Genomic DNA, 17801 nt, shown 5'->3' on the forward strand with positions numbered 1-17801 from the left:
ATCTGAAAAAGTGCCATTTTAAATTTGTTTAAATATTGTGGTTAAGTTGCACTGTCAGCAAAACAGAGCTACTAATGACAATGCTGTTATTGACCTGATTTTACACTTTAAGAAAATATCTTAAAATTTGAAAAGGTAAATAAAATGTGAGGGGGGGATTTTTCTTTTCTTTCGGAGGTTAGTGCTGTGTAGGAGGGATTTTTACTCATGACCCCTGTGTTTCTGCCCTGGCAGCGGCCCTTGTTTGTGGATTATGCAACATTATACTGTGCTCTTACATCAGACCAGGGCCTGTTGCATTCACACCTAAACCACCTCATACAGAGGTGAGTATAACTGCTGTTGTCTGTGTTAACACATCTTCAATAACACCTTTATACAAGCTGGCTTTTTCACATTTTAGAGGCTGCAGCTTGTTGTGCCGTGAAATTGTATGGCATTATGTTGACAGGTGTTTCTATTATTTCGTCCACCCCATTTATATCTATCTATCAGAGAGCAGGCTAAGTAACAGAAATACCTTAGTACACTTCAACAGCATCACAAACGGCAGCCTCCAAAATGATACAGTTGAATCATCACCGATCTAAAACAATTTCAACCGAATGGCGCTGTGGTAGAGAACATACCTCTGTCAAGGGCCCAACAGTCTCCTTAAGTTCAATCAAACTGCACCAAATGTCACACACTCATAGATATCAGTCCTCTAAATAAGCCTGATTTTCTTCATCAAGATCTGTGTGTTATTAGTTTGGAAATTGGTGAAAATCGCAAATAAAGCCCTTTCTTGCCATTTTGAAAAAGTAAAAAAAGAAAATCCTAGATCTACTCCAAATTTGAGCAGTTTCTTCTTTGGCCAATATCCCAACCTTCCAGCAAGTTTTTCGGGAAATCATTTTGGTAGTTTTTCTGTAATTCAGCGAACAAACAAACAAATGGACAGGGGCAACAGCATAATCTCCTTGGTGGAGTAATACAAAATGAAAACTATATACTTGATCGAGATAATATTCATATTGTATGCAATACCTACCTGCCTATATATCAGTCTATATATGCATATATTTATATACATTTATTTCAATATCTCATTAAAATGATTAAAAGCCCATATACAGTTTATATCCTCATGCAATCATCCCACTGCATCTTTACTCAAGTATCTCTACCTATACAATTTCATCTGTAGAGGCAGGCGTGAACATATTCGCTGCATTTCATTTTATTGCATTCCTATATTATTTCAGTGCCTGTTCGGTTTTATACTTTCACGTGTTCCCCCGCCTCCCTCACTTTTGGCGATCTGATACAGTAACAACATCTTATCAAATCTCTGTAAGTTTCATATGGAAGAAGCAGGGAGTGAAAGGACAGTTTTTGTGGTTTGCATTATTGCATTACAATTTAAAATACATATAAATGCATATATATATATAGACGTTGTGTGTGTGTTAGACTTTTTTTCAGCATCCTATGTGTTTTTAAGGTGAATTTCAGTGCAGATAGTAGAGAATGAGTACAACTGTGTGAGCTGTTATTATTGTGTCATCATCATCATCATCATCATCATCTCACACACACACACACACACACACACACACACACACACACACACACACACACACACACACACACACACACACACACACACACACACACACACACACACACACACACACACACACACACACACACACACACACACACACACAGCTCCTCCATTAGCCTGCTCCTGTCTGGAGCACTACAAAGGTCCCGGTGCATGTCGGGTACAATACTCCCTGGTCACCCAGTGCGCATGCCCGACTAAAAAAAACTCCATTATTTTTTTTTCTCGGAATCTGTACGAAAAAAAAAAAACAGAGGGTAGCTGTGGATCTGGATTACACGGGTCGTTATTATGGTTGTGGGAACACCTCGGACTGGAAGACGCTTTAGGAGAGCTGGGAGCCAGGTGGCGGCCGGGTAGCGGAGCAGCAGCAGCGGGAGCGGAGCGGGACATCCTCCAGTCTTGTCGGGACTCTCCACCATCAAGTAAATTTCAGTCAGTTAGCCGTGTTAGCCTAGCCGCTGGGGCTAGCAGCGACATCCCAGGCGCAGCAAAACGAAGCGTTATTGCCCTTTGTTTTAAACCCGACCGGCAGACGCCGCGCACACGCCGAGGGCTGCTTTTGCTCGCCCGAGTGCGTGATTTGAACGGACGGATTAGTTTATTTCACGGCGATTTATTTTTAAGTATCTGTCGTTTTCAAAACACTCCGCGGCTAGTCCGTTAGCTAACCAGCTAACTCTTGATTCTCCCGCGACCCAGAAAAGCCAGGACTCCAAAACTTCGCCAGCAGGCAGAGAGAGGGGCTCGCAGGTCCCGCTAACACCGAGGCTAGCTAACGGCTGTCAGGCAGTCAGTAAGTGGAGGGAGTGGGGCCACGCATGCATTTCCCTGTGCAGCTGTACTGGGCTTTGCACGGTTCTGGTCACCGTAGCTAACACGCAAGAGTTTCGCATCGGAGTGTTTTGTGCGCCTGACAGCTGTCACGACGAACGCACTATAAAGTGGGGTAGCCTGCTAGCCGCTATGCTAGCTGCTAGCTTTGCCTCGGAGTTGGGCAGGTACTGTTGTTGCAGAGAGCAGATATGTTCACCTGAGTTCTGCAGCTTCAAGATTTTATTTCAAGCTGCGTCCATGTTGCTAGCACGTTAGCTTCTTGGGAGGGTAGCTGCTTTATGTTGTAGCTAAAGGTCCAGCAAACTACGGGCCTATCCAAACACACCCTCCCACATGAGAGCAGCCGCAGCTCGTCCTGAACTTGTTTTCTTTTATAACACAGTGATCTCTCTGATGTGAGCACGCTGCCGCTGCTGCTGCTGCCATGACATCATTTGCAGGAAACAGTTTCGAGCGCGAGTTATTTACCCTGCTTCACCCTGACAGATTACATAACCCACCTCCACACTTCTTCTGCAGGCGCTTCATCTTCACCCGAGCCCCTACTCTGATGTGAGCTGAACAAATACATCTGCAGGAGTCATCCTCTACAGCGCGGGGCTGCCTCACAGCCGGGGGAAAGTCCAGGCATCGAGTCAGGTTTTACTGGCAGTCTGTGCGCTTCTAACCCACCAGCATGTACACCGGACAGTGGATCCCCTAGCCAAAACAGACCCTGGCTTCCCAAAGATGACACGGTATGTAAAAAGTGCTTTGTTTGTTTGTTTGTTTTTTACCTTAATTGACCTTAAACTAAAATCGTGTTTTCTTTTGCCATGACCACACCCAGTGATAAGTTTATTATCAGAATACGTTTAGTTTGTGCATGTTTCATGATTCTGTTAAATCGACGCAGATTTCATCATAGTGGTTTAATTTATTAATGTTTGATGTTTGACATTTACATGTGGTGTTTAAAAAGATGGATGTGGCATACAGGTTGTTTTAATCAGTTTTGATATTCCTTAGATTTCACTGCAAAGACATTCACTCATCCATTTTAAGCATCCATATGGGCTCTGAAAATAAATGTGACTATTTTAAAACTCTGTAAAACCTTGGATGCTATATGCAGTAGTAATGGGTCATTACACAATGTCATTGAATGACTCTATAAGACATCTTTAGACCATAACTTAAAAAAATGAACACATGAAAACATTTTAGACAATGACATTGACTTTGAAAATGAAAAAACAAGGATTTGTTCTCAACAGGGTATTTGTAAAGCCCCCACTAACATCTGGCTATTGTCTGCAATGGGAATGGATACGTGACATCGACAGTGATTGAAACATGACACCTGGGTCAACGCGCAAATTTCTTCTTAAACTTGGCAGTCTAGAAACTGACTCAACATTTTTCTGCTCAGTGTAATAGTGTGCATTAATAGTCTGGGCGTTGTCACTTAAATAGCCATGAACTTTTGTGTACATATTGTTTTTTACATCTTGGGAACAATGCCCATCTGCAATATTTTTGTCTTTTTATCGTGCAAGATGTATCACTGGCTTGACACCAAGATGAGAGAGCCTCTCAGTATTTTGGTGCATTTTTGACGTCAAACATGACTCATTAAGGGAAAAAACAGAAGGGCAAACTCCTTTACTGGCAAGGGGAAAGGAGTAATTCTTCTTTTTTTGTTTCTTTATGTGCATTTGAAGAACCCATGTACGCGATCATTTTGACGTAAAAGAGGTATAACATATCTAAACTCCGTCTATCCATCCACCATCATACTGCTTATCTTATGGGGCTCACGGCGGGGGGAGCTGCAGCCAATATATCCAAACTCTTGTCCCTTAAAGTAATTGAACTTCATTTTACGGTATTGAGTTGGAATGATCTGTTAACATTAGCTTCTTTTCCAAGGTGCTGGCACGCTGCAGCTACGAAATGATGGGAGGCAGTGAGACTGTCAGTGGGGACAAGGATGGTGTCCACGCCACTGCAATACACGTCCCCATCGGCTGGCAGAGGAGAGTGGAGGGCTGGCAGGTGATCTATGTCAGGTGTGTTGGCTCAGTTGAAAGTGTCTGCAAGCTCACTGCACATGTTTGTATATTTTCAAACTGGTCAAATACCAGAAATACACCTGAGCTGAATAAGCAGGAATGAGCTTGATCTAATGTAACAGCAATTTATTTATACATAAACTATAACTTAGATTTGTGATCAGTTAAGTTATGAACGTTAACTAGCAAGCCAAGTACCCACAATATGAGATTCTTCAAATTACCGACAAAAAGAAATGACAAGGTGACATAGAGCTGAGAACACATTCACTTACGTGTACTTGGACAAAAGTTTCACTAAATTGGTGGTCAAAGGTCAAGGTCAATGTGATGTCACAAAACCTGTTTTGGGCCGCAGCTCAATAATGAATATGCTGTGATAAAACACACTGAACACATTTTATTTTTCTGGACAGACATGGATTTAAAATTAGGGCTGCATGATATATTGAAAATCTATCGTCATCGCGATATCAACCTGTGAGATAGACGTATATCGCTAAAACAGCAATAAATGGTGTTTCATGCTCCATGCATTCACGCTCTGTGTTAATATATATTGCCAATCAACTGGAGCCCTGCTTGTTCATTGTCGGAACAAGAGAATAAGAAGAGATTAGAGAGAGAAAACTGAGAATTTAAGTGTGTGTGTGTGTGTGTGTGTGTGTGTGTGTGTGTGTGTGTGTGTGTGTGTGTGTGTGTGTGTGTGTGTGTGTGTGTGTGTGTGTGTGTGTGTGTGTGTGTGTGTGTGTGTGTGTGTGTGTGTGTGTGTGTGTGTGAGCTGACAGACTCGCTAAAGTTTCTTTGTTTGTCGCCACAGTATCAACACTGACAATCAGATAATGATTAGTATTAATGAGTTAGGGCTGGGCTGTGCGCCTTCTCCCGGCCATAGAGCTGTCCGTGATCTCTGCGTCCGTAGCCAGGGACAGTTTATGTTTATTTATCGCAAGTCATATCGTCATCGCGATATTAAACAACGTTATTGCATGTTTTCCTAATATCGTGCAGCCCTAATATAAATGGCAATTTAACAAATCATCACATTTAATTCATTCTAAATGTTTTGGGTCTTTATTACAGAAACCTTACCTCTTTTCGATGAAGATTTGCCACGTGGGGATTTTTTCCTGCAATTTTCTGTAGTTTTTTCTTTTTCTTTTTTCAGTTCCAAAAACATACAGTAGGGGAACTTTTTAGAGAGGCACTTAAAACACAACATTTTTAATTAATGGGCAGATTCTGGTGTGTGCTCAGGTCTGCTACTTAAAACTTTGCTGTGCCTTGAACTTGTCTTTGTTCATTTACTTTTCTGTTTACTTTGAGTTTGCTGTAACTAATTATTGCTGCCTTCTTCGTGTAGTCCCAGTGGCACTGCCTTGTCCTCTCTGGATGAGGTCAAGACCTATCTGTTGACTGATGGCACCTGCAAATGTGGTCTGGAGTGTCCACTCATCATCCATAAGGTAAGCTTGTAGTATAAAAGTTATAAAGTTGTATGTGTGTGATAACGTAGGAGCCACTCTTGCTCTTTGAATTCAGTTTAAAGCACTACTACTGTCATATCCACAAATTATCAGTGTGCACTTACTCGTACAAATATTGAAATAACCTAGTGATTACCTTTTAACCTCTTCAAAATCAACTGACCAGTATGTAATAAACATCAGGCAGAGTTCTCTCTGAATTCCTCCTAATGCTCTTTTAATCTGGTATCCTGCAGGTTTTCAACTTCACTGTGGGAGTGAAGGTAAAACAGCACAGCCAGCCTTTAGGCAAAACAGAGCAGGACATGACCAAACTGTGTAACCACCGCAGGAAAGTGGTAGCCATGGCTGCTCTGTGTCGCAGTATGCAGGCCTCCCAGCTGCCCTTCAACAACCTTCATCATGCAGGTAAATCTTGAAGCATTGAGACACACTTCAGAGGAGACACACTGAACCTTTATATCAAACATTGTTGAATAAAATAATAAACAAATCGATGCAAATAACTTTTCTATACGAATTACTACACATTTACTAAACAGATGCTGATCAGAATCACTTAGTAAGTTATAGTTTTTATTTTGCTGTGGATGGAGACTCTCAGTCTACCAGATTTTAATAAAACCTGCACTTTTTTCTATCAAAACTGTCTATGGTGGAGTTGAGTGTGTTGTATGCACATTAGTAACCTTACATCAATGGTTACATGTACAGTTATACGATTTTTGTACGTATTACTCTTGCAACATTTACACCTGCTGTCCACAGAAATAGTCACCATTCACTTCCTGATTAAGTCTTTTCATTCAAGACTGTCCCCAGGGGTAAAGTTAAAGCAAAGTGAATAACTTTATACAAATTTTCCCTTATCCAAATCAGTTTTGTAAGCATTAACTCCACCACTTCTCTGAAGTCAGTGTTGGAGCCGTTAGCCACTCAGAACTGACACAACTCTTATTCAAATAGCAGTATTGTTAATGTAAGTCCAGTTTTCACACAACAGGATTCATTCAATATTTATTTAACAAATACTTTTTCATCACAGGCTGTTACACGTGGGTTTAAAAGGGTGTGAATTCTTTGATTGAGTGAAAATATTTGGATTACAAAATGTCACCAATTACTGCAAACTGGTAAAGTGTTTTTGAGTTCAGTGTGTTTAGAGCTCTATACATGACACATTTTAACATCACACAGACATCCACCAATATAACAATAATTATATTTAAACAGCAAACCTCATTACCATGTATAATTGAGGTACGCAGTTATGTATCCAAAAGGTCCTCCTGCCTAGTAGCTGCTGATCCAAGCTTTTTCTGTGTTATTCATGCCTTTTAAGTGCCTGTATTTGTGCTTATATTGGGCATAATAAATTCCCCCCATTCCCTTTTTCCCTCCTTGGTAAGGTGTCATATTGTTTTTAGAGTTGGCATGTTCTTACCATGTCTACATGATTTATCTCAGTGTACTCTGGCATCCTTCCCATCCTCCAAAGACATACAGATTGGGGTTAGATTAATTGGAGACTCAAATTTGTCTGTAGGTGTGAATGTGAATTGTTGTTTGTCTCTGTATGTTTGCCTTCCAATAAGCTTGTGACCTGTCCAGGGTTAATCCTGTCTCTTGCCGAATGTCAGCGGGGATTGGCTCCAGTCCCCGTCTACGCAACACTTGCTGGATAAATGGTTTAGATAATGGAAGGATGGATGATTTTTGACATCTCCTCTGTCCACAGACCTTCATTTTTCAAAATCTACTGGTTGACAAAAGTTAGTGGTTGTGCTTGGTTGTATTTCTGAAGCATCTTGCACACCAATTACCGCATTAAAGATGAAACATCAGGATGCTCTTTCCAAACAGAATATTCATACACAGTAATTAGCCCAGAAGAGTTTTTATAATGGATGAGAAAAGGAAATAACAAGCCTTTCTTTTGTGTGTCTTCACTTTCAGAGGTGAGCAGTCGAGTGGACAGTCGCGATCTTAATGGAATACTCGTGGAGAGGGAAGAAGAGGACCGAAGCCTTTACCATCCCAAACTCCATCCAGTCCCTGCTCGACCCCACAACAATTTCCACTCAAATCCCTGTGCCAGCCCTAAATCCTCCCACCAGTTTATTTACCCATATAATGGGTCCTCCACTATCCTCCACACAGGCACAAACCCTCATCATCCCTTAGATACCCTGAGAAGGCTTCACCATCCTCCTTCTCTCCCTGCACCTTCCACCTCTTCCTCCACCTCCACATTCCCCTCTTACAGCGCTGCTCAGAGGTCAACCCGCACACCCACACCTCAGAATGTCAGCCAAGGTCAAAGAACACCCAAAACTCCAGAGACCCCTAGTTCTCCTCTACTCGGGTCGCTCTCTTCACCTCCTCCCTCCTCCCCTAAGAACCTTGGTGGAGGAGGAAGAGGAGGACAGACCAACGCTCATCATCCTCATGGTGTCATCATGGGGGGCTCCACCCCCTCTCCGTCTCCCTCCCTCTCTCCCTCTATTCATAACATAAACTGTGTTTCTCCTCACCAGCGGACACGACACCCTTCTGCGTCTCCCTCCCCTATCTCTGAGCAGGGCGGAGGCACTACAGCAGCAGCAGAAGGAGGAGGGCAGATGGGAAGTAACTTGTCTCAGAGGAGGAAATCCACCTCTTCCTCTCCACTCTCCCCTCTCCCTGGTGGCTCCCCAAACCCCAGCCCCCATTTCCCCAAGTACAAGCTGGAAGATATCTTGGAGCAGTTTAAGAACTCAGGCAACAGCAGCACTAATAACCACCACCTCCTAAACCCTAATAACCCCTCCTTACTGACCAACCAAAGCGGTAGCAACCTTCATGCTTGCTCCTCGAAGCCTTCTAAGAGTATCATGAGTCAGACTTCCAGCTCGGGACCACCAGGTTTTGGGTTAAGCTCTGCAGGCCCCTCTAGTTTACCTCTGGGGGCATTTTTGAACCACCACCACAGCCATCAGGGCAAAATGCCACACCCAGCTTCTTTCCCTGCAAGTAACTTGCTCTCTGCAGCTGCCAAGGCTCAGCTGGCAAACCAGATAACCCAGGGCCAGAGCTCAAATGTGGCCAGCAACGCAGGGAGCTTGAACTCTTCTCTGGACATCTTGAAAGAGGCACAGCAGCAGCAGTCGTCAAAGGTAACTAACAGCACTTTACATAACAGCCACCCTCCCTCCTCCACCGCTTCTAGGTCTCCCCATCCCTCCCTTGCAGCAGCCTCTGCCATCCTCTTTCCTCCGTGCCACTCTCTGGCTCAGTCCCTGGCTTCCTCTCTGCCCCACCTGCCTCCCACCACAGAGCGCAATGCATCGCACAGGAAGAGGCAACGGCGATCTCAGACAGTGCTCAGCATGCTAAGAGACACTCAGCAGCTGGCTAATGGGCCACAGAAGATGCCACCAGGAGAAGCTGCTTCTGCCACAGTTATCAACCTTTCCTCGTCTTCCTCCCCTTCCTCCTTGCACTCCTCCTCCTCTACCTCAACTGTGCAGAACCAGAATGCTGTCATGGATACCCATCATCATCATCTCCTCCCCGGGCAGATAACCAGGCTCCCTGTTCCTCGACAGACCGCACACCTTCCCAGGCCTCCACGACAAAACGAGCCTCTGGATTTCACTACAGGCCTGACGCCCACACCCCTTGGCTTGGATCCTCCAACCCAGCCTCTGTCTGCTCTGTTGCACCTACTCAGTGTGCAGAATTCACAGACCACAACTACAGTCTCTAACTCCTCTTCTGCTCAGCCAGGATCTATGTCTATTGAAGGAGTTGGTCACACTAATAGACAGAGCCCGAGACTGTCACCCTCTTCTCCTGCTCCTCATTCTAACATCAGGCATTCACAGTCCCCCTCCCAAAGTAATGACACTACTTCTCTGCAGCTCTCTCCTCCTCCCACTTCCTCTCAGTTCAGATCAGCACAGTCTCATTCATACCTACATTCAACAAAATCAAGTCCCCTACAGAGACATTTTCTTTCTTCAACACTGCTGCCCAACTCAAATGTAGCTTTACGCAACAGCAACAGCCCATCTCTGCGTACGTGCCCAACTCCCTCTGACAAGACTCAACCAACTGAGAGTCACATTCCTACAACAGACTCAGTTTCCCAGGCACCTTTGCAGGAAGCCTCACCAGGGGGCACCGTGGGAATGGAGATGAGTAGTAGCAGCACATCAACATCAATGGACCTTAGTCACTCTCATGGTGTTTCTATGGCAATATCCACCTCCCCGAAGCCTCTCGATCTTAGCAACCATGTTCTGGCCCTTCTCGCAGCCTCCTCCACGGCTCCACAAGGGGAGGGCAGCTCCTCTGACCGTACCAGTGATGTTGAGATGTCTTCCCAAGGAAATCGTGCTACAGGTTAGGATATTCTTTATTCTGCAGTATATTGCTCCTGTAAATGAAATATAAGTTTTTAAAGCATATAGAAGTTAAATGGTTGTTAAAGATTTGCAGCATACTGAAAATATACCTAAATGGAGACCAAAAATCTGTCATAAATATTTATCTTACAACTTTGATAAATACAAGGTTTGTGTTTGGCTATATGGCCTCCACAGTTAAATCCTGTATTAAAAATGGTTGGTTGTTTGAATCAGCCTGGGAAAAGATGATTGATCTATGTCATTTCTTTTGCAGGGCCAGAGGAGCCTGGATGTGCGGACCCAAAGGTCTCCACAGTAACCAAACCTCCAGCAGCCGTCAGCCCTGGGCCTGTATTCTCCACTCGTCTTGGGGATAATAACAATCCCCCTACCCCTTCAGCCATGGCAGACTCGACCAGCACCTTACCTCTGGCAGAGGCCTTTCCCTTCATGAACCAAGAGCAGCTGCTTCAACTGCTGTCATCCACAGGAGGATTACCATCCCTCCTGGACCCTACAGTCCTTGCTTCATTGCCCCTAGGGGGGATGTGGTTGGGAGGACAACATGCCCAGATGCCCCCTGCCAATGCTACACTACAAACACCGGAGCAACAGCAGTTACTGATACAACAACAACAAGAGACACAGCAGCAACACCAGGATCAACAACAGAAGCAACAGCAATTAAACAATCCCCTGTTTCCCTTGTTGCCCTTGTTGAGTGGTACCCAAGGGGAGTTGCCTCTGAACCTTTTGGGCTTATTGAACCCCCTCCCACCCCCAGCCTCTACCCCTACCACAGGACAGGAAGCTGATTTTGGGCTAACAGAAAAGACCAACCTTCAGGCTCTGCTCATGGCCTCATTGTTGCTCGGGCAACAGCAGGCACCATTGATACCTCTGTCTGGGCTGGGTCATTTGAGCCAGGTCAGTTTGGAAGTTCCTCTTCAGCATCCACACCAAACCACATTGGAGGGCCTCACCCTGGATAAAGTCTCTGGCCTCCTTGATCCATCTACCCTACCGGGCCCGGGGCTCTTGGAGGTCGCCCAGGGCCTTCTGCCCATCCCTCCAGGAGCTGAGGGCCTTATCCAAGCCCTGCAGTCTTTGCTCCTCCCTGCCACTCTTCCTTCTTCCCCTGCAGCCTTCCTGCCCCTCAGCCCTGCCTTGCTCTCCGCTGCCCTGAGCTCTGCTGAGCTCCACCCGCCTCCCCACACCCAGTTAGCTCCTGCACAGCTATCCCAACATACCCAACCTCAGGTAGGCTCCCCTGTCTCCTATAACTCTTTCCTTGGAGCTCCTAGTTTCCCTTAAAACACCTGTGAGCTACTTCCCTTCCCTGCTCCATTTTTTCTGCTGTAGTTGCTCTTTTCCTCTAAATGCAGAAAATTCCTTCACATCTGAAAAATGTTTTTTCTAAAATACATTTAAATGAAGTCCTCATCAAACAACATTGTTTTTTGTGGTTGTTGAATTGAGTTGTGAATGCACTTATTTCTGGAAACCTGTCCCGGTCTCTACCTTTTTTTTAATCGTTTTTTTGGGAGGCCTGAAACTGAAATCTTCTCCTGTCCTCTACTCAACTCTCCAGGTATCTACTGATGCTGGTGTTGACACCCTCATACCCCTGTCTCTCCAAGGCAAGGACAACTCCATCCTCCAACAGTTACTTCCCAGTTTGCTTAACCCAGCTGTATTAGGTGAGTTGTGCCCACCCTTAAGTAACACTTACTTCTCAAGATTAAATTCAGTGTGTTAGGAATGACTTATATATGACCTGTTCTCTATATAAAAACATGGAACACTGCAGGCTCTTTGTAGTAGTATGAGATTATATCACTGTACCTATGAAATGTGTCTTCGGTAGGAGATCTCTCTGGCATCGCGGGCCTTCACAACATGGTCGGGATTGGAGCAGGTTCCATCCTCCTGCCCTCAGTCCAAACCTCTGCTTTGGGTATGCCTCTGCTGCAGGGTCCTGATGGGGCCATCAACTTGCTCAACAACATACAGGTAGGAAGCTGGTGGATTAAGTGTATATGGAGGCTACTGCCTGAACAGGGATTTTATTGTGGATGTATGCTTTTAGAATATTCAATGATGCTGTGAATTTTTAAACTGATACTTAAGATCAAGATCTGGACAGATGACTCCAACTCTCATTAAAACTGAGCAGTTTACAAAATAGAAAAGTGGCAGCGGTATGGACTGTAACTTGCACTTTAAAACGCTAAATGTTGCCAGTGGCAAGTCTTATCGGCCTTTCCTGTGTGTGTGTGTGTGTGTGTGTGTGTGTGTGTGTGTGTGTGTGTGTGTGTGTGTGTGTGTGTGTGTGTGTGTGTGTGTGTGTGTGTGTGTGTGTGTGTGTGTGTGTGTGTGTGTGTGTGTGTGTGTGTGTGTGTGAGATCTGCCCCTCTTTCCCAAGACATTAATTAACAAAGCTAATGATTCAACAAAATTCAAATAGCTGCAGGCCAACACAGCCACTCACATCAAAACTTAATTAACACATTGCATTGTATTTCCTCAACAAACTGGCTTTAATTGTTTATTTTTTTAATATAATTTTTGTTTTAGATTCTATGATTTCTTTGTTGAGATTTTTCCATAAACTGATTCCTTTCACTGTTATGTGACATTCCATCAATTAGCTTCTGTATCTCAGTTTTTTAAAGATCTCTGTTCCTTATAATAGCTTCCTCTTTTTTCAAATCTTTCTGGATGTTGGTAGGCAAAGTTGTCTTGGGAGCTTTATACATAATTTGCAGAATACTGTAAACTCTATGTAAACTCTATATCGACTTCTACTGATGACTCTTTTTTGTAAAATGAAAACTGAATGGGTATATGTTTTGCTAGCACTTCCCCCAAACTTCAACACAGTAGGTCAGATATGGAACGATCATTGATTGATCTTGCTTGAGTAAAGAACCTTCACTATGTAACACCTCTGTATAAGTGCTGTGTATTTTTCGGTCCAGCAACTTGAGGAGAGTGAGATGTCGTCACTCTAGTGGATTGCATCACATCTGCTTTAATTGTATCAATTATTTATTGTTAGAAACCAAATAGCTTTAAACCAGGTCCTGGTTAGTTTGTAGTTTGTTAGAAAATGTGTAAATATATTACTTTACATCTGGTATTTCAATGTGTAAGGCACCTATTTAACATTTAGGCAAATTAGACAAGTATCGGATCCAGTAGACATTGTCTGTGGCTTACGACAGTATTTGTACAGTATACTGCATATGCCAAAGAATGTTGATAATTTGCTTTTCAATTGTTTTCCATTTGTGTCCTTAAAATGTTTTTGGAAAGTTTGACTGTCTGATTGAACTTTTTTTTTCTTTCTTTTCTGCAGCTAAACCTTGCATCACACTCAGAAGGAGAGAAGCCAGTCTCAATGCAGGAAACACAAAGCCCTGCTCCGCAGGAAGACATTCCAGCCAATCAGGTTGCCCCTGATGTGGTCCACAGTCCTGCTCCAGCTCCGCCATCAGCTCCTGCCCTTGCCCATGACCCCACGCCACCCCCCCAGCGAGAATCTGAGGGAAGGTCTGTTATTGATCCTTACACCTCTTTCATGGACACAATTTATACCTCCTTCCTTCAAGTCAGTGCTAAAGAGCAGGAAGATGGGGCCCACTTGGGGCCATCTGACCCCACTTCACCCTTCTGTGCCTTACCGCCGGTTTCTTTCCCAGTGGAGCACCATACCCCATCCACCCCTGTCCCAACTCTGCCGCAGGCAAGTGCCCCAATCTCCCTAAGTCCTCGTAGGGCTTGCTCCCTCCGTAACCCAGACCTTTCCCGACTCAGCCTGGAAGCAGCAGCCCATTCCCCTGCTCAGGGGACACCCAAACCCAGTGAGGACGGGTCTACGTCACCCTTGCACAGGAAGCCAGTCATAGTAGAGGGACATACCCACCCAGAGCCTCCTATGCCACCCATATACTTGGAGGAGGCTAAGACGGACTGTCATGGGCCTGCTGCAGCTGCGTGCCCTTTCGTGGAGGCAGGTGGGGATAGGCAGGGTCGTATTCCCCATTCAGGGTACCTCAGTCCCATGGATGGATGCAGTGTGAGGCCCAGCGAGGAGACAGCTGGGACATTGCTGCACACTGAACAGGGGAGGGTGAGTGTCACGTTCCTCTGTTTTCTTTCAGCTCAGGCACAATTTCATATCACAAATTGGGACTGAAGCATCATCCTGCTGAGACAACAGGATTTGGATGTTTGTATCAACCTCAGAGTGTAAAAATAGATGAATTAGTATTGTAATGAACTTGAGAGGCTGCATTTTATATCAGTGATGGATGCTTTCACTATTGGGTTTTTGTAATGGGATTTCTGTTTTCACCTTCTAAGGATCAAGCAGGAACAGTGGGCGGAGCCAGAAGAGGAAGGAAAAGGAAACAAACGTAAGTTGTCTTTTTAATTGTTCATTTCTTAGACATGTAGACAGTGGAATAATCTGAATACATTTATTTTCAGTAGAAATCTGAGATGGACTCACTGAGCAAACACTGTAATCTTTAGTACTTTAGACAATATTTTAGTTTTGCTTATGATTCATTACAACTGTCTTATCAAGCATATTTGGCTTTATCATCCTGTAGTGAGTACTAATGTGTTTCTTACTTTGTTTGTTAGGCTACAGAACGTGTTGGAGGACTTCAGAGACATGGATGCAACAGCACTAGAGGAAACCAAGGCTACAGTAAGAGCCAGCTCCCCCTCCGTGCCTCACAGATCTATCAGTTTAATTATCAGCAGTGCTGGTTGCCGATTAGCTTTCAAACCTCCAGTTTAAAAAAATCGCAATTTGAGAAAATGTAGGATAAGATGATCTGCTTTTGAAGTTATTTTTATTCTTTCCTGCGTAACAGTACAACTAAACCAGCTCGTGGTGCTCTGAAATAAGATGGTACTAGAACCTCTGTGTAAAATACACAGGTGACAATGGAATTAGATAGCTGATGAAAGACTATTTCCTTCATCCAGGTTTGATCAACCGTTTGTTTTAAGGTTATTTATTATATAAATATATATATTTAAGAATTTCCTGCCCTGGTCCACCCAGTTATATACTGACGGTTAAGCATTTCAATTTTGTTGATGTAGGACCCCAAACCCCCATATTTTAAAGATTGCTCTTCCATTTTAAAACATAACCAGGTGCCCATGTTGTCCGTGAGCTACTGTAAAGCTTGTCATTATAAATATATTGTAACTGTAATTATCTTTGACCCTTTTCTCTAACTAATTTGATGCATTAGATCATGGAAAAACCCGAAAAGTTCTTTAAGAAGGTGTGCGAATCCTGAAATCCCTGTAATGCTCTATTTGCATGTTCGGCCTCTGCTTCTGATATCAGACAATGACAACAAACTCTTTATAAACACGGGAAAGAGAGGCTCAAATATGTCTAGATCAGCAGCTTTGTGAGGAGATAAGCCTGACTGACTGTACTCTCTCTCTCTCTCTCTCTTGTTCCAGACAGCACTGCTGAAGCCTGAGAGGTCGGTCCGCGGCAGGAGGCGGCGAGGCGCCAGGTCTCAGAGACAGTGATTGGTGGAGGGAGCTGTCAGTCAGAGCTGTGTGCAGCAATCATAGGCAGCCCTCTATCCCCCCTCCATTTCTCCACCATCATCACCACTGTTTAGCCCTTTTTCTTATTAATTCAACTGCACTAATATGTCGTTGTCATGTCAACCATTGTTATGGCAACCACTATGAAAAACGCATAGGAGAGAGATCTAGTCTGAAAATTAATTTATAAAAAAGTCCCAAAAAAATTGAAGAGAGAGTTTGTGGATACTTTTTCACTTAGGTCTTCTCTTAGGTCTAGTTCACAAAATAATGGTTGCTTGACATTGTGATCAGAGATCTGTTAATTATGGTTGGTGTTAGATTTATGTCAGTGAGAAAATACAAAAAATAACAAACAAGTACTGTTTTCTTCTCATCAGTGTGTAACTGTGAGTCAGGATAAAGCCCATCTACTTGAACGATGCTCTCTGTTGAAAGTGTGTGTGTGCACATGTGTGGAAGTGTGTGTGTCTTTTTATGTGTCTTGAGTGTGTGTTGGACAACAGTGCTATTGCTGAGCCCCTCGCTGTCCAATCATGAGTTGAATTCTCACACACAAGACCCAGTTCGTTAGTGAGGTAAAGAAATGCACAGCAGTTGTATTTCAAAGAATTCATGAAGAAAGAAAGAAAGAAAGGTGCTGGAAGAATATGAGAAGAACCAGAGTTTTTTGTTTTCCTTCCTCAGGATGAAATAACCTTTGTATGGGCTAAGCCAAGGAAATAATGTGGTTCACTATCAGGTTTCAAGTTTACATCGGCCACTTGTCACATGTTGTTTTTCTAATCCTGATTCCACATCTTGTCAAGATTTCCCATAATGGTTTATATATCACTAATAATCTTATGAACTGAGAAAATGTTAATTCTAAATTTGAGTTTTTTTGTACAACTGTTTGAATCATGTCATAACACATTAATTTCCCCCCCTAAAGAGCAGGGAACAAGTGACTGACAACACCTACAGATTTTGAAGTTTGCAAGGTCCACAACTGAATCTGGAACAATTCAGAAAAAACTTTGAGCACCATTTACTTCACTTTTGTAACCCACTTAAATTTCACATGCTGCGTTACTTGTTGCTGTGAAGAAATACTTGTGGCTGTGGTGTGATGGAGACTATGTAATTATCTGTTGACTTAACACTCACCCAAAACTTTCACCCCCAGCCACGAGATACATGTGTGGAGAGAAAAAAAGAAGGATTTGATTTTGAAACTGAACATGAGCTCAGTTTATAGAAAGAACAGTATGTCTTTGGAGTGTATGAATGAATGGCTGGAAAACGTAAGACGCAGAGAGTGATAATGTCCTACGTGGATCTGTTGAGTCCGTGTGTTACTGTGGATTTGGAGTAATATCCTCCCTCTGTCTCATGTCACTGTTTGAGCTCTCCTCCACACACTGCCCCGCCCCAAGAGTACTGGCATCACTAGCTGTATTTAAAAAAATAAATAAAAAAAGAATAAAGAAAAGTGAAAAAGAAAGCAGATTATGCAATTTCTACACTTGGAGATTTGTACATATGTACAGTTAATGTGTTTTATTTTGATTTTATATTGTTAGAGAAAGAGACGAGAGAAAACAATGAATTGTGAATTTTTCTGGGAATTGTAATTAAGTATTTTTCTCATTCTACCCCTTTGCTTTCAATACTTATGTTTAAAAAGACGATTAAATTGTGGACTGTAGCTTTCTTTTTTATATGGGAGTCTTTTTTTATTTAATATTAAACTATTTACAGAAAATGTATCTTGTGTTGACGTCTGTTCAGAAAAGGATGTGAGCAGCTTTATGATGCAGTTTATTTTGTTTTTATCTGAATTTGCCTC

The 17801-nt window shown here is 43.3% G+C and overlaps 1 protein-coding gene across 3 annotated transcripts; it reads left to right on the plus strand.

The window, feature by feature from the left end:
• Positions 1-1795: 1795 nt before the first annotated feature.
• LOC117764063 (proline-rich protein 36-like) lies at positions 1796-17719 on the plus strand. 3 transcript variants are annotated; one of them, XM_034589510.1, is made up of 13 exons: positions 1796-2034; positions 2966-3183; positions 4358-4497; positions 5864-5966; positions 6224-6395; positions 7944-10373; positions 10653-11638; positions 11970-12078; positions 12246-12391; positions 13740-14513; positions 14747-14799; positions 15032-15183; positions 15264-15310. In XM_034589510.1, exons 3-13 carry the CDS (start codon positions 4382-4384, stop codon positions 15299-15301), a joined length of 5079 nt encoding a protein of 1692 aa, XP_034445401.1. In that variant the 5' UTR covers positions 1796-2034; positions 2966-3183; positions 4358-4381; the 3' UTR covers positions 15302-15310. The 3 variants fall into 3 exon arrangements, with proteins under 3 accessions (XP_034445401.1, XP_034445403.1, XP_034445402.1); XM_034589512.1 differs by lacking the exon at positions 15264-15310 and adding an exon at positions 15878-17719 and having other exon boundaries at positions 1799-2034; positions 15032-15098; XM_034589511.1 differs by lacking the exon at positions 1796-2034 and adding an exon at positions 2052-2405.
• The last annotated feature ends 82 nt before the right edge of the window (positions 17720-17801 follow it).

The sequence above is a fragment of the Hippoglossus hippoglossus genome, chromosome 7, assembly GCF_009819705.1.
Source record: "Hippoglossus hippoglossus isolate fHipHip1 chromosome 7, fHipHip1.pri, whole genome shotgun sequence".
Taxonomy (NCBI): Eukaryota; Metazoa; Chordata; class Actinopteri; order Pleuronectiformes; family Pleuronectidae; genus Hippoglossus; species Hippoglossus hippoglossus.